The sequence below is a fragment of the Phyllobates terribilis genome, unplaced genomic scaffold (assembly GCF_046119375.1).
Source record: "Phyllobates terribilis strain yellow unplaced genomic scaffold, ASM4611937v1 Scaffold_4__5_contigs__length_816908805, whole genome shotgun sequence".
NCBI classification, from domain to species: Eukaryota; Metazoa; Chordata; class Amphibia; order Anura; family Dendrobatidae; genus Phyllobates; species Phyllobates terribilis.
The window spans coordinates 359,381,232-359,396,640 of record NW_027362764.1 but is presented as its reverse complement, the minus strand read 5'-3'; the positions used below and the strand labels follow the sequence as shown (position 1 = coordinate 359,396,640).

At 43.3% G+C, this 15,409-nt stretch overlaps 1 protein-coding gene across 3 annotated transcripts in view; it reads right to left on the bottom strand.

Annotated features, from left to right (window-relative positions):
- Nucleotides 1-15,409, bottom strand: part of SLC12A7 (solute carrier family 12 member 7) — a 531,598-nt gene that overhangs the window by 300,999 nt on the left and 215,190 nt on the right. For all 3 annotated transcript variants that reach the window (XM_073678432.1, XM_073678433.1, XM_073678434.1), the window contains exon 4: nt 2,290-2,436. In XM_073678432.1, coding sequence (XP_073534533.1) covers nt 2,290-2,436 — 147 coding nt within the window. The remainder of the gene's footprint in view (nt 1-2,289; nt 2,437-15,409) is intronic.

The window sequence follows — 15,409 nt, the reverse complement described above, 5'->3', positions numbered from 1 at the left end:
AAGATTTGGTTCAGGTGATCACCTAATCAGAAGCACATTAAGTAGAATGAGGTGTACTTTGGTTGGAATTCAACTGACACTGGAATGGAATGGCTGTCAGACATGTAGAGTTGGTGATTTTTAGAAAACTGCAGTGGGCTCTTAATTCTTTGGAGATCGCGGTATGCGTAGACACTGAATGCATACCGCGATCTCCGGCGCCATACTTACATACTTACCTGACCGGGAGAAGCGTTGCCACGGCGCCGGCCGGAGACCAGGGCGGAGTGAAGGGGTTGGAATCGGCATATGCGCATAGCGCTATCCGGCGCCATTTTACTGAAGACACATTTGCAGTGTGTCTTCAGCAAAATGGCACCGGACAGCGCAATATGGGCTCGCGGGTACTCCGGCGTCGCACTCATCCCCCGGCCTCCGGCAGAACAGGACACAGCAGCGCTGGAGCACAGGGAAGAAAAGTGAGTATAAGTGTTTGTTTTGTTTATGTGCAGCGTGAAAGGGATGAGGGGTGCCATGTATACCAGGATTGGGGATGAGGGGGCCACACATACCAGGATTGGAGGATGAGGGGTGCCTTGCATACCAGGATTGGGGATGAGGGGTGCCATGCATACCAGGATTGGTGATGAGGGGTGCCATGCAAAGCAGGATAGGGATGAGAGGTGCCATGCATACCAGGATGAGGTGCCATGCATACCAGGATAGGGATGAGGGGTACCGTGCATACCAAGGAGGGATGGGGTGCCATGCATACCAGGATAGGGATGAGGGGTACCATGCATACCAGGATTGGGGTTTGAGGGGTGCCATGCATACCAGGATTGGGGATGAGGGGTGCCATGAATACCAGGATAGGGATGAGGGGTACCATGTATACCACTATAGGGATGAGGGGTACCATGTATACCAGGATAGAGATGAGGGGTACCATGCATACCAGGATGAGGGATGGGGTGCCATACATACCAGGATTGGGGATGAGAAAGCCATGCATACCAGGATGGCGGGTTGGGTACCATACATACCAGGATTGGGGGATGGGGGTGGGGGTGCCATGCATACCAGGATTGGGGATGAGGGGTGCCATGCATACCAGGTTTGGGGGATGAGGGGTGCCATGCATACCAGGATTGGGGATGAGGAGTGCCATGCAAAGCAGGATAGGGATGAGGGGTACCATGCATACCAGGATGAGAGATGGGGGGTGCCATGCATACCAGGATAGGGATGAGGAGTGCCATGCATACCAGGATTGGGTATGAGGGAGCCATGCCGATGAGGGCAGTACATAACAGGATTGGGGAGCCCAAATACCAGGATGGGGGCAGCACATACCAGCATGGGAGACCATATACCAATAAAAATGCTCGCCACCCGGGCATAGAACGGGCTCAACAGCTAATATTATATATAATATCCCTAGCTCTAGCTTTATTTTTATATAACGCCAACATATTTTGCAGCGCTTTAAATACATTATCATCGCTGTCCCCATTGGGGCTTCGTGTCTAGATTCCCTATAAGTATGTCTTTGGAGTGTGGGAGAAAACCCATGCAAACACGAAGAGAACATACAAACTCCATGTAGATGTCGTTCTTGGTGGGATTTGAACCCAGGACCCCAGCGCTGCAAGGCTGTAGTGCTAACCACTGAGCCACCGTGCAGCCTATATATTGTATACATTATATATTATAATTTATATTATATTTTTTGCACATATTTTAAACATGGTAGCCTGTGGGGCCACATATGTAGCAGGGTGCCTATAAAGAGGTATATATTGGACAATTCTATCAAAGGCATACTTTGTAAAAAAGGTAAAGAGAATATATAATCAGAAAATTACCTATAGTTAACTCAAGTTTATATATGTGCAGTATTGTTTACATTTTTTTGCAAATATCACCCCCCACATATTTCGATCTTTATTAAAAAAAAAAAAAAAAAAAAAAAAAAATTAAGCTTGCAATCTTCATACTGGCCACTAGGCTTATTATCAAGTCATATTTTCAGTCCTATTGGTAAGAATTTTCAGCTGGTTTTTATCAACATAGGTACAGGTAACACCTCTATAGATAATGACCCTGCTCCTCCACTTTCACGATGACAAGGGGCTCAGACCCTATCTTTTATATTGAAACATCTAATGAGCGTATACAGTCTATTGCGTGCATGTGAATTTGCTGATACAGGAAGTAAGATACATTTAAAAAAATTTTTAATTCATTTTAAAAATACCACTGAGAAGTAAAGAAATACAAGTAACAAAATTAATAATGTCAACTTACACATAAACAGCACATCAGGACTATGCAAAAGGATTCTAGAACGCCTGCATTTCCAACTATCCACGTCAATCTCAAAAAAAGAATTACTCCAAGAATATTTTGCAAGCAAGGCAAATATACTCCAATGAATGTCCCCATTCGCGTTTCCTGTAATAAAAATTAACAGATTTGGTATAAAAAAGTTTTATTTTTTTTATTTCATATGCACTACATTTAATTTTAAAGGAAACCTGTTCATTGATGCTGCCCAAGTCACACTTCCACATGAATCAGAGACTTGTTCCGGTGTTTTAAGGAAAACAGTTATAAAAGTCATAAAAGCAGTGACTACAATGACCAGTCAAGAGGCAGATCCCTGGCAGCACTCCCTGCCTCCAGACTGACCGGCCTCTCCCTACACGTGTATAGGAAGTGACCCAGGGAAGCAGAGCGAAGCCACGGTGACCGTTCTCTTGGCTTGGAGCAGTAATTTTGATCCAGGTCGGCTTTTAAAAGTATATTTTTTCTGAAACTCAAGGGGAGCAGGGTAAAAGCATTCTCAGACTCCGTATTGTAACGTTCTACTCCCTACATTGCAGCATTCACTATGCATTCCCTCTCTCAGATTCCACCACTTGCTGCCTACATCCATGTACCAGTATGTACTGTGCAAGTTTTTTAATATGGCTAAAAGATCTGCACGACTCCAGCTACTTTACACTTGGATAAGATAATTCTAAAAAGGAGATACTTTTTTGTCTACTGGACCTTTCCTCCCGAAACCTTCAACAACGTAACCTTTCCCTTTCTTTTACTCACACTTATATTGACAAAAATACAGACTACAAGCAGCATTTCTTATTGGCTCTATATATTGAAAAGAACAGTACCTGGCTATCTTATCATCATTTAGCATTGCCAACTTTTCTTGTAACCTTGGAGAGATCCAGGGTCAGGCTTGTACTGTTGACCATCTTCATGTCAGCACACACTGGACTCAAATCGTGCTCCTTTGCTTACACTTCCCTCATTCAAACAGAGACCATACAGTTGTTTAGAAGAGACCTATGATGTATAAATGTTGTTGATCTCTATTTGTCTCCACCCCTACCTTCTATCTTTTGCTAGCCCGGTTGGTCACCTTTTATCTCAACATCGCTCACTATGTCTTTTGAAGTTACATGGGCTTCCTCTCATGATTTGACCAATCCCACCTACAATTTTGGCTTTTCCCATTCAATGTTAATCTTTATTATTCCATAGAATTTCCAATTCATTATGTACTATGTATTATATAGTTAACTTTAATTAGAATTTATTTGAATCAGTTCTGTAACAGATCAGTTTTTTACATTACAGCAATCTTACATGCAAAATGTATACCATTTGTTATCAATAAAAAAGTTATAAGACGACCCGATCCTTTCCTACCATATCAGTGAGAAACATTTTCTTTCTTTATTGTTAATAAAGAAACTACAAGAGTTGTGTGTGCTTTTAGGCAGTAGCAATTCATGTTAGGATTAACAAAAGTTAAAAGAGAAATGTCAATTGACTAATATAGAATTGGAAGTGACAAGGAAAGGATGTGGCGAAACATACCTACCTCCTTATAGGCCTGAGAGGACTATACCGAGCATTGTGTGTATAGTGTTGCTATTCTGCTGTCTCTTGGCTTCCAGCAGTACAGAAGACCTGCCATCTGTCATTAAAATCTCTGCAACCTCTATCAAGCCAGGGGAGGGAATTACCTGTCATGTCGTGGTGGGTTATTAGAAACCGAAATACCGGTAAGTCTAATTCTATTTTCTCGAATAACGCCCCTTGACAGCACTACAGGAAGAGGAGTACCAAAAGACTAATGTTAGGGAGAAACAATAGTTTTCAGAACTTTTCTCCCAACTGCTAAGTCTTTAATAGGCATTAGGTCTAGCCTATAATGTTTGGTGAAGGTATGGACTGAGGACCAGGTAGCAGCTCGGCAGATCTGCTCGATGGAAGCGCTGTGTGTCTCTGCCCAGGAGACAGATACGGCCCTAGTGGAGTGTGCCTTAAGTTTTTCTGGAGACAAGATTCTGGATCTAATATGTTTTGATAGTTGCTTTTTTGATCCAGTTGGCAATAGCACATTTTGAGATTTTCTTGCCTTTATTTTGGCCTTTAAGTTGGATAAACAAATTTTGTTCCTTTCTCCAAGGTTTCTTTTTCTGGAGGTAGTGAAGGACCACTCTTTTTACGTCCAGGGTATGGAATTCTTCCTCTCTTTCATTTGTTGGATTTTGGCAGAAGGAACGTAGTTATATCTCCTGTAAGAACTCTGATACTACCTTCGGCAGGAAGAATGGGTCCAGTTAGAGAATAATCCAGTCGTTCAGTACATTTAAGTATGGTTAATTAGGAAGGCCGTTTTCCAAGATAACTTGTGCAGTTCTATTGAGGAAAATGGCTGAAATGGCGGTAATGTCAGGCCTTTAAGGACGATATTAAAGTCCCATACGAGAACATGGTTAATCAGTGCGGGATGAAGACGGGTAGCTGCAGTTATGAACCTTTTCACCCAAGGATGTTCAGTCAGGCTCTGGTCAAAGTATGAACTTAAAGCTGCAATCTGCACTTTAAGACTGCTACAGTTGTGCTGAAAAGTTTACATACCCCAGCAGAATTTTTGGTTTCTTCGCCTTGTTTCAGAGAATATGAATGATAACAAAAAACTTTTTCTCCACTCATGGTTATTGTGGTTGGGTGAAGCCATTTATTGTCAAACTACTGTGTTTTCGCTTTTTAAATCTTATGGACAACCAAAAACATCCAAATGACCCTGATTAAAAGTTCACATACCCTGGTGATTTTGGCCTGATAACATGTTCAGAATTTGACACAAATGAGTTTGAATGGCTACTAAAGGTAACATCCTCACCTGTGACCTGCTTGCTTGTAATCAGTGTGTGTGCATAAAAGCTGAGTGAGTTTCTGGGATCCAGACAGACTCTTGCATCTTCCATCCAGCCACTGACGTTTCTGGATTGTGAGTCATGGGGAAAGCGAAAGAATTGTCAACGGATCTACGGGAAAAGGTAGTTGAACTGTATAACACAGCAAAGGGATACAAAAAAATCCAAGGAAATGACAATGCCAGTCAGCAGCGTTCAAACTGTGGTTAACAAACTGAAAAAATCAGGGGCTCTGTAAAACCAAACCATAGTCAGGTAGACTAACAACAATTTCGGCCACAAGTGCCAGGAAAATTGTTCGGAATTGCCAGGGAGATATTAATTTCAGGGAGATATTGAGAATATTAGCCATTTCTCCCAAGCCTCTCTCCTATAGTATTTGTCCAGATATGACAATCTACAGTGTCTACCTGCAAATTATCACACACAGCCAAAATAGCTTACACAAACAATTGCCAGGCAAGAAGTGTTACAACCTAACTAAAATGCAAATGTATTTCCTCTTAACACAGAACTGGGATAGATTGACACCTTCCAGCATAGGGGCAGAGGTGAATGGAAGGAGGAAATTGCTCACTTAGTCTCCAAGAGAGTTTAACAATTCCCCAGCTGCAGATACGGAATATGGAATATTGTAAGTTTCATAATTCCGATAATGATGGGGCCTATATTTTTAGTGGCAGGATCAGCCAGGGAACGTATGCATATTTCCCTGTCGCTGTAAAACCCTCCGTGGAGCCATAGTGCAAAAGCAGCAGAATGATGGGTCGCAAATACATCATGCGTGGTCTCTAAATGAAGGTAAAATGATAATAGAAAATTTGGTATCACTTTTGGGCTTCTGGGATCAACGCGAGATAAGTTATCCCAGAAGTTAGATTTTTTTAATTCAGACTTTTAGGGTGGAGCCGAGCCCACATGATGTCATCACAGGGGTGTGTGGGCTGACCTTTCTTCTCGGCATAATAGAGCCAAAGAAAGATTGATCAATGTTCTTTGTCCGGGAGTAGATTTTTATTATAGCGAAGGACTCTGTTCAATAACAGTTTAAGAGGAGCGTCTCCCCTCCACCTACATTGAATCTCAGGGATCGTATAGTATGTGTCTCCTTTAATCCTTATTATTTTGTGTAACTGCTTATGTATTTTAAGGTCTTCTTTGTAAAATCCTTGTATATATTTTTCCTAAGCACTGCCTTCCTTTTGGATCAAATATAAAGTTTAATATTTCTGTTTCTTTTGTCCTGTAATCGTTCTCGCCCCCGAAGCCATAAGCTAAAAGAATGCAGGCGTCCACCCAGGCCTATATTATATTTCAAAGCTGGATGGTGGTGGCAGAGAATAATAATAATTGGGCTATTGTGAAGCAGACAGTGACTGTACGGGGCATCTACACATATTCAATGCATTGGAATCCGGAGGTGTGATGCCATACTCTCACTGGTCGCTTGCCGATACCCAAGTAGTGAGTAGTCTGGATCGTGTGCTCGTGATTCCGGACGAGATCCGTGACACAGTGACGGCACGGTGAGATATTGCGTGATCTCCCCGGTGTCGTCCCTGAGGAATCCCTGACAGGGATGCAAAGAAAAACCCACAAATAACATCACTCTGAAAACTAGCGGTGTGGCTGTTTCAAGATGCACAACAAGGAGGCACTGGAAGAAAAATGGGCTGCATGGTCGAGTCACCAGAAGAAAGCCATTACAGCGCAAAATGCCACAAAGTATCTCCCCTACAATATGCCAAACAACACAGAGACAAGCCTCAAAACTTCTGGAACAAGGTAATTTGGAGTGATGAGACCAAAATTGAACTTTTTGGCCACAACCATAAACGCTACATTTGGAGAGAGGTCAACAAGGCCTATGATGAAAGGAACACCACTCCTACTGTAAAGCACGGAGGTGGATCGCTGATGTTTTGGGGGAGTGTGAGCTACAAAGGCAAAGGAAACTTGGTACAAGTTGTAGGAAAGATGAATGCAGCATGTTATCAGCAAATACTGGAGGCACATTTGCACTCATCAGCCCGGAAGCTGGGACGTACTTGGACGTTCCAACATGACAACGATCCAAATCACAAGGCCAAGTCGACCTGTCATTGGCTACAGCAGAACAAAGTGAAGGTTCTGGAGTGGCCATCTCAGTCTCTTGACGTCAATATCATTGAGCCACTCTGGGGAGATCTCAAGTGCGCAGTTCATGCTAGACAGCCAAGGAATTTACAGGAACTGGGCTGTCTATCTGAGAAAATAAAGAACCTCATCCACAACTACCACAAAAGACTTCAAGCTGTCATTGATGTTAAAGGGGGCAACACACGGTATTAAGAACTGGGGTATGTGAACTATTGATCAGGGTCATTTGGATGTTTTTGGTTGTCATTAAGATTTAAAACTTCCATGGGTTGTAGAGAATATCCATGGTCTTTAATAGCAGGCACACTGACAGGAGCCACGCTGCAGTACAGTGTGCCGGCTATTGAACAGACTGAATGGTCACTGCTCCCCACGCACAGAGTCCCGGCGTGGGGAGCAGTGACTATTCCAGCACAGCGTTTCACACTGTGTGAGGGCACATGGCAGGGATGCCATGCACGCCCTGCCATGCGCGGCTCACACAGTGAGAGTGTCGGCAGCTGAGCAGGACAGCGCTGGAGGAGAGAGGAGGTGAGTATGAGTGTTTATTTTTTTTTTTGTAGGCAGCGTGATGGGGGCTCAGAGGGTGCTATACATACCAGGAAGGGGGCACAGAGGGGTGCCATGCATACCAGGATGGGGGCTCAGAAGGTGCCATACATACCAGGATGGGGGCTCAGAAGGTGCCATACATACCAGGATGCGGGCTCAGAAGGTGCCATACATACCAGGATGGGGGCTCAGAAGGTGCCATACATACCAGGATGGGGGCTCAGAAGGTGCCATGAATACCAGGATGGGAGCTCAGAGGGTGCCATGCATACCAGGATGGGAGCTCAGAAGGTGCCATACATACCAGGATGGGGGCTCAGAAGGTGCCATACATACCAGGATGGGGGCTCAGAAGGTGCCATGCATACTAGGATGGGGGCTAAGAAGGTGCCATGCATACCAGGATGTGGGCGAAGAGGGTGCCATGCATACCAGGATGGGGGCTCAGAGGGTGCCATGCATACCAGGATGGGGGCTCAGAGGGGTGCCATGCATACCAGGATGGGGGCTCAGAGGGGTGCCATGCATACCAGGATGGGGCCTCAGAGGGTGCCATGCATACCGGGATGGGGGCTCAGAGGGTGCCATGCATACCAGGATGGGGGCTCAGAGGGTGCCATGCATACCAGGATGGGGGCTCAAGGGATGCCATGCATACCAGGATGGGGGCTCAAGGGGTGCCATGCATACCAAGATGGGGGATAAAGGGGTGCCATGCATACCAGGATGGGGGATAAAGGGGTGCCATGCATACCAGGATGGGATGGGGGCCACTTATACCAGGAAGGAGGGGCCATACATACCAGGATGGAGGATATTAATAGAATTGGGGGGCATTACCCCAATACCAGTGTCAGCAGCAGACCCCCTCCCCCATAACAGGGCATCATGACCACATTTTTTGCTTACATTTTTTTTCCTATTTTCCTCCTTTAAAACCTAGGTGCGTCTTATGGTCCGGTGCGTCTTATAGTCCTAAAAATACGGTAAGCAGATTTCCAATTGGCACCTATAAGGAGTTTCGCGACCAAAAAACATATGTAGGGCAATAAGTTTGATTTCATTAGAAAGAAGATCTGTCTCTAGAGAGAGGAGAAATAGTCGAGGAGACAATTTTATTTTTTGCTTCCCTATTTTAGACAATAGAACCGTATTATCATATTTTAGGGTTTTTAACTTTGGACAAGATCAAAATATATGCATGATGTTTCCGCTGGATCCACAATCTCGCCAACAGAGATCCGAGAGGTTGGGAAATGTTTTCTTTAATCTAACTGGCGTGAGGTGCCATCTAGAAATTTTTTTATAGAAGTTTTCAAAAATATTTACATTAACCCCTTTACCCCCAGGGTGGTTTGCACGTTAATGACCAGGCCAATTTTTACCATTCTGACCACTGTCACTTTATGAGGTTAGAACTCTGGAACGCTTCAAAGGATCCCCCTGATTCTGAGATTGCTTTTTCCTGACATATTGTACTTCATGTTAGTGGTAACATATTTTCGATATCGCTTGCGTTTATTTGTGAAAAAAAAACGGAAATTTGGCGAAAATTAGAAAATTTCACAGTTTTCAAACTTTGAATTTTCATGCCCTTAAATCAGAGAGAAATAACATTTCCCACATGTCTACTTTACATGAGCAAAATTTTGGAAACAAAATTATTTTTTGTTAGGGAGCTATAAGGGTTAAAAGTTGACCAACAATTTCTTATTTTTACAACACCATTTTTTTTAGGGTCCACGTCAGATTTGAAGTCACTTTGAGGGGTCTTTATGACAGAAAATCCCCAAAAGTGGCATTCTATAAACTGCACCCCTCAAGGTGCTCAAAACCATATTCAAGAAGTTTATTAACCCTTCACAGCAATTAATTGAACGTGAAAAGAAAAAATGAACATTTTACTTTTTTTCACTAAAATTTTACTTAAGACCTCAATAGTTTTATTATCACGAGGGTAACAGGAAAAATTGGAAACCAAAAGTTGTTGTGCAATTTCTCCTGAGTACGCTGATACCCGATATGTGGGGGAAAGCCATTGTTTGGGCGCACGGCAGGGCTCGGAAGGGAAGGAGTGCTATTTGACATTTTCGATGCAAAACTCGCTAAAGTTGACAGCAGATCACGTCGCGTTTGGAGAGTCCCTGGTGTGCCTAAATAGAGGAAACCCCGCAAGTGACCCAATTTTGGAAACTAAACACCTTAAGGAACTTATTTAGATGGGGGTTCAAAGTGCTCACCAAGAGTTTCGCAACAGTTTATGACCTAGAGTCGTGAAAAAAAAACATTTTTTTCCACAAAAAACATCTTTTAGCCACAATTTTTTGATTTTCACGAGGGTACCAGGAGAAATTGGAAACCAAAAGTTGTTGTGCAATTTCTCCTGAGTATGCTGATACCCCATGTGTTGGAGAAAACTATTGCTTGGGCGCACGTCAGGGCTCGGAAGGGAAGGAGTGACGCTTTGGAATGCAGACTTTGATGGAATGGTCTGCAGGCGTCATGTCAGGTTCTCAGAACCCCTGATGTGCCTAAACAGTGGAAATGCTTAATAATTGCCCCCTTTTTGTAACTGATACCTGATTTGTGAATTTTATTATGTAGTGTCATACGTCAGTCGTGTAGGACAACCTGACGAACACTACACAACTGACGTATGATAACGTGACGAACACTAAGTCAGCTGTGTAGTGTTCGTCAGGTTGTCATACGTCAGAAATTAATTTAGTAGTGCATGTTAGTATGGTACCTTCTGAAGCATTCTTTCATGCACAGGCAAGGTTTGTCAGGGCAGTTGTGACATTGATAAGTGGTGTCCTTGCGTATTCCCCTTTTGGAACACACTCTGCACCTCTTTTGTGACTTACCTTTTTTTCCTGTTTGAGGGACCTCTCCCGGGAAATGCTGGCCTGGTACAATTCGAGGTTCTTCAGTTCCGGAAGTACTGTGGTCCTTCCTCTGAGGAGGAAGAGGAGGAGGAAGAAGAAGAGGAGGAAGACGAGGAATCAGAAAAATAAAGAAAGGTGGGATCCTCGCCCTCGCTGTCAGTGTCGGAGGCAAGGAAAGCGTATGCCTCCTCCACTGAATAGCAAGTTTGGGATGAGCGGGACATTTTTTGTTGTGTGTGTGGTGCGTGTGTGTCAGTACTTTATTTAGAGTGTGTGTGTGTGTGTGTGTGTGTCAGTGAGCTTTGTGTGAACTTTTTTTTTTTTCTGGAAAAAAAAGGAACAACCGTAGGTGGTGCAAACAGCGAGCACGAGTGCGGATCGGTAAACTGTGTCACCAATCAACTCTCGGCAGCTGCTGGGTGTGCGCGCGGATGTGGTGCAAATGAGGGGGAGTGTAAAACTGCGAGCACAAGTGTGGATCAGTGATCTGTGGTCACTAATCAGCGCTCAGCCGCTGCAGAAAGCATAAAATGAAAATAAAAAAATGGACAAAAGTTGAGCGATCAAGTACTGATCAAGTAATGATCAGCACTTGGTAGCAGAAAGGCGGATGGGGGGGGGAGGGGAGAGAGGGGGATTGGGGTGGAGGAGGACGGATCAAAAAATCCTACTTACAGTTGTCTTCTGTCAGATATCTTCTGTAGCAGGAGTTGCTATTGTGGTGTCACAGACTTCTGTGGCGCACAATAGGACAGCGCGACAGCGCTCTACAAAAGAAAAAAGGCTAGTGGAAAAAAAAGTGTAACGTAGCAAGCGCAAATGCTGATCAATGATAAGTGTCACCGATCAACGTTCAGCGGCTACTGGATGCACGCACGGAGGTGGTGCAAAGTGGGGGGGGGGGATGGACAGTGCCAAAAATAAGTCCTGGAAAACAGGGAGCACGGACATTGATCAGTGACGTAGTCACTGATCAGCGCTCAGCTTGTGCAGGACACACGAAAAAAATAACGCGCTTGGTGGCACAAAAAGGGGATGGGGAGGGCGTTAAAAAGAGAGAGGAGAGAGGGGGTAAAATGAGGGGGAGAGTAGGGTTAGGGTGGATGAGGGGAGATCAGAGATGGACTTACCAAAGTCTTCTCTGTTCTTTTTTCAGCAGGATCAGGAGCAGGGTCAGGAGCAGGATCAGGAGCAGGAGCAGGATCAGGAGCAGGAGCCCAGCATCAGCAGGAGACCGAAGACCAGAGCAGACCGGAGCAGGAGATCCAGGACACCGCAGCAGGACTGGAGCAGGACACCGGTGCAGCAGATCCAGAAGACCGGAGCAGGTAGGAGAAAGGTCCTGTAGTGTCACAGAAAAATCTGTGGCGCTACAAGGCCCAGCACAGCACAGATCAGACAAGACTGCTCTGTAGAAATCCTCACAAAGTGTGAGGATCTGCAGGGCGGTCACGGGGGGCTGATAGGGTGGTGACAGCCAGGTCACAGGCCGGTCACCACCCGGTCAGGCACTTTGATTGGTGCGATCGATGATGACATTGATCGTACCAATCAGAGATGGCTGGGGCCTGGGCCGCATCACTGGGGGTCATGGTGTGGTGACAGGCAGTTCACAAGCCGGTCACCAACCCGTGACCGCTCAGTCACCTGTGGTCAAGAACGCTGATTGGAGCGATCGATGTCATCATCGATCGCTCCAATCCGAGGTGGCTGAGGCCTGTACACACACTACAGGGGGTTATGGGGCGGTGACAGGCAGGTCACAAGCCGGTCACCGCCCAATGACCGCCCTGTCACGGCCCTGTCACCGCGCGGTCGCGCCATGAGCGGTGCGATCGATGTGATCGGCGACCGCACCAATCGTGGCAGGTTGGGGAGAGGGCTGGGGTCTCTAAGCAACAGCCTAAGATCGGTAACAGAGCACTGATCCTAGGCTGCACATCACTGTTTCCGGCAATCTGATTGCTGGAAACAGTGAGAAATGCTGTGGTTGGCTGTTCAGAATTGATTTGGTGATTTGAATGCCAAGAAAGGAGATGTTGATGTCTTCCCAGGAGTAAAGGAATTCATTTTTTATTATATTTTTTAGATTTAAGTCTATATGGAAACCAAGGATTTTAGATTTTACATTGTTAATTTTATAATATGAAACAAAGGCAAATTTATTAATTAAGTCAGACAACTCCCGTAACGAGTTTAGGGGGATCAGAGATGGTTAGAAAAATATTGTCAGCTTAAAGTCCAATTTTATTTTGTCTCATCTGAGTTGGTAGGCCTTTAATGATGTGGTTAATCCTAATTAATTCTATAAGGGGTTCCAACATAAGGATAAAAAGGAGAAGTGAAAGAGGACAACCTTGTCTAGTTCCGTTAATTAGATTAAATATATTTGAGTAATGATTATTTGCAATAGCTTTAGCTGAGGGGGCAGAATATAAGGCCTGAATGGAATTTAAAACCGAGCCTTCGAAACCAATTTTTTTTTTTTTTAGAGTAGCCAGCATAAAGTTTCAATTTATGCGGTCAAAAGCTTTTTCTGCATCAAGGGATAAGAGAATGTGAGGGATTTTAGATTTTTCTATAATAGATATGAGGTTTATAATTCTACGAGTACCATCAGAGGGTTGTCTATCTTTAACGAAGCCTAATTGATCTGAGTGACTCATGTCAGGGATAATGCCTTTTAATCTTTCTGATAGGATTTTGCAAAAATTTTGACGTCGCAGTTTAGTAAAGAAATGGGGCGATAATTTTGTAAGAGTTCCGGACTATTCCCCAATTTAGGGATGACAGTAATATTAGCATGCAATGATTCATTAAGGAAGGATGAAGTCTTGAATTCATGATTAAAGAAGGATAGTAAGGGAGAAAGTAAGCTAGATTTGAAGATTTTGTAATACTCATTTGAGAAGCCAGGGGCTTTGTTGTCCTTCAAGTTGGAGATAATCGTTAAAATTTCTGTTTCAGAGAATGGGGTATTCAGAAAGTTGAACTGTTTTTTATTTAAGTTAGGGAGGTTAACATTGACTAGGAATTTGCTTATGTCAGCTGAACTCGGTTGGGGGCATTGTGGGTCATCTTTTAGGATATACAAAGAAGAATAAAATTTGCCTAATTGGTTTGCAATGTCTTGCAGAAGAAAGTAAGAGGAGTTGTCTGCATCAGTGCGTTGGATTCTAGATTTAGTACGTTGTGTTTTAACTTTGTTAGCAGTCAGTTTGAACATCTTACTAAAAGAATAATAGTAGTTTTGTCTGCATATTTAGATCATCTTGACATGTTCATTTAGTAAAAGTAGTTTAAAGTCTGATCTTAATTTTAGTAAAGTTTGATGGGTATGAGTTGAGGAGTTAGTCTGTTGAATCTTTTCTTCTAAGTTAATTTTCCTAGTTAAATCCAGAATTTTTGCAGAGATACCAAGGGTTGAGTTTTCTTTAAAGAATAGAACAATAACTTTTTCTATTTCTTTTTTGTAGGAAGGATGATTAAGAATGAAGGAATTAGCTTTCCATTCTCTGAAATTATTTGGTGAGGCCAAAAAAAGTCACATTTTACAAATTATAGGTGTGTAGTCAGACCATGTTATATTACCAAATGAGGATTCCGAGAATTTTTGAAGGGAGCCAATATCTGTTAGGAAGAGATCAATTCTAGAGGCAGATTTATGGGCATTTGAATAGAAAGATTATTCCCTTGAAGAGGCATTAAGGCAGTGAAAAACATCAAACAGCTGTTCATGTATAATCCAGTTGTGAAGTGTGGTGTGTAGTTTCTGGAAGAGGAAGTAGAGTCCAGGACTTTATCTGGGATAGCATTAAAGTACCCCATAATTATGAGAGTACCCCTATGATGTTTATTAGTTTTTTTCAATAAATTTAGGAATTTTATTTGACCCGAATTTGGAGCATAAATATTGACTAAGGTGAAAATGTTTGATTCAATTTCACAGAGAAGAATAAGGAATCTGCCATTTGGATCGGCTAATTCCCCAATAAACTGAAAGGAGACAGAGTTACTGATGGCAGTAAGAACACCCCCTTCTTTCCTGACGAAGAGGCTCTAAATTAATGAGGAAAGGATTTGTGACTGAATTTGGGAGGATTAGTTTCAGAAAATTTGGTCTCTTGAAATGCGACTATGTCCGCTTTCGAATGGACTGCTTCCCTCCAGGCAGAGAACCGTTTCAAGGGACTATTGAGTCCCTGAACATTTAATGAGACAATTTTTAAAGACATAGGGTGTAAAGAAATCGAGGATTTAACACGAGCGAAGTCATATGAAAGGTGAGGAAACCGTGTAATTATTTGATGTAGGTGCTAAGGGCAATAGAACAGACATTTAAAACAATAAAGAGAACAAACAAATTACCAAAAAATTAAACAAGGTTAATTCCCAGCTAACTAAGAGGAGAGAATGGGAGCCAAACAAAGACACTCGCAAACAATCCTAAAAAGGTGGGGAAAAAGAAAGTCTGGCAAACTCTACAGCGAAGGACCAAAGTAGTAGAGATTAACAAGGAGCCCAATCTTCAACGTGATGAAAGGCGAAGGAGGCCAGGAAAGCAAGAAAAAGTCAGGCAGTGGCTCCGCAATCAGATTGTTTTTTCAAGAA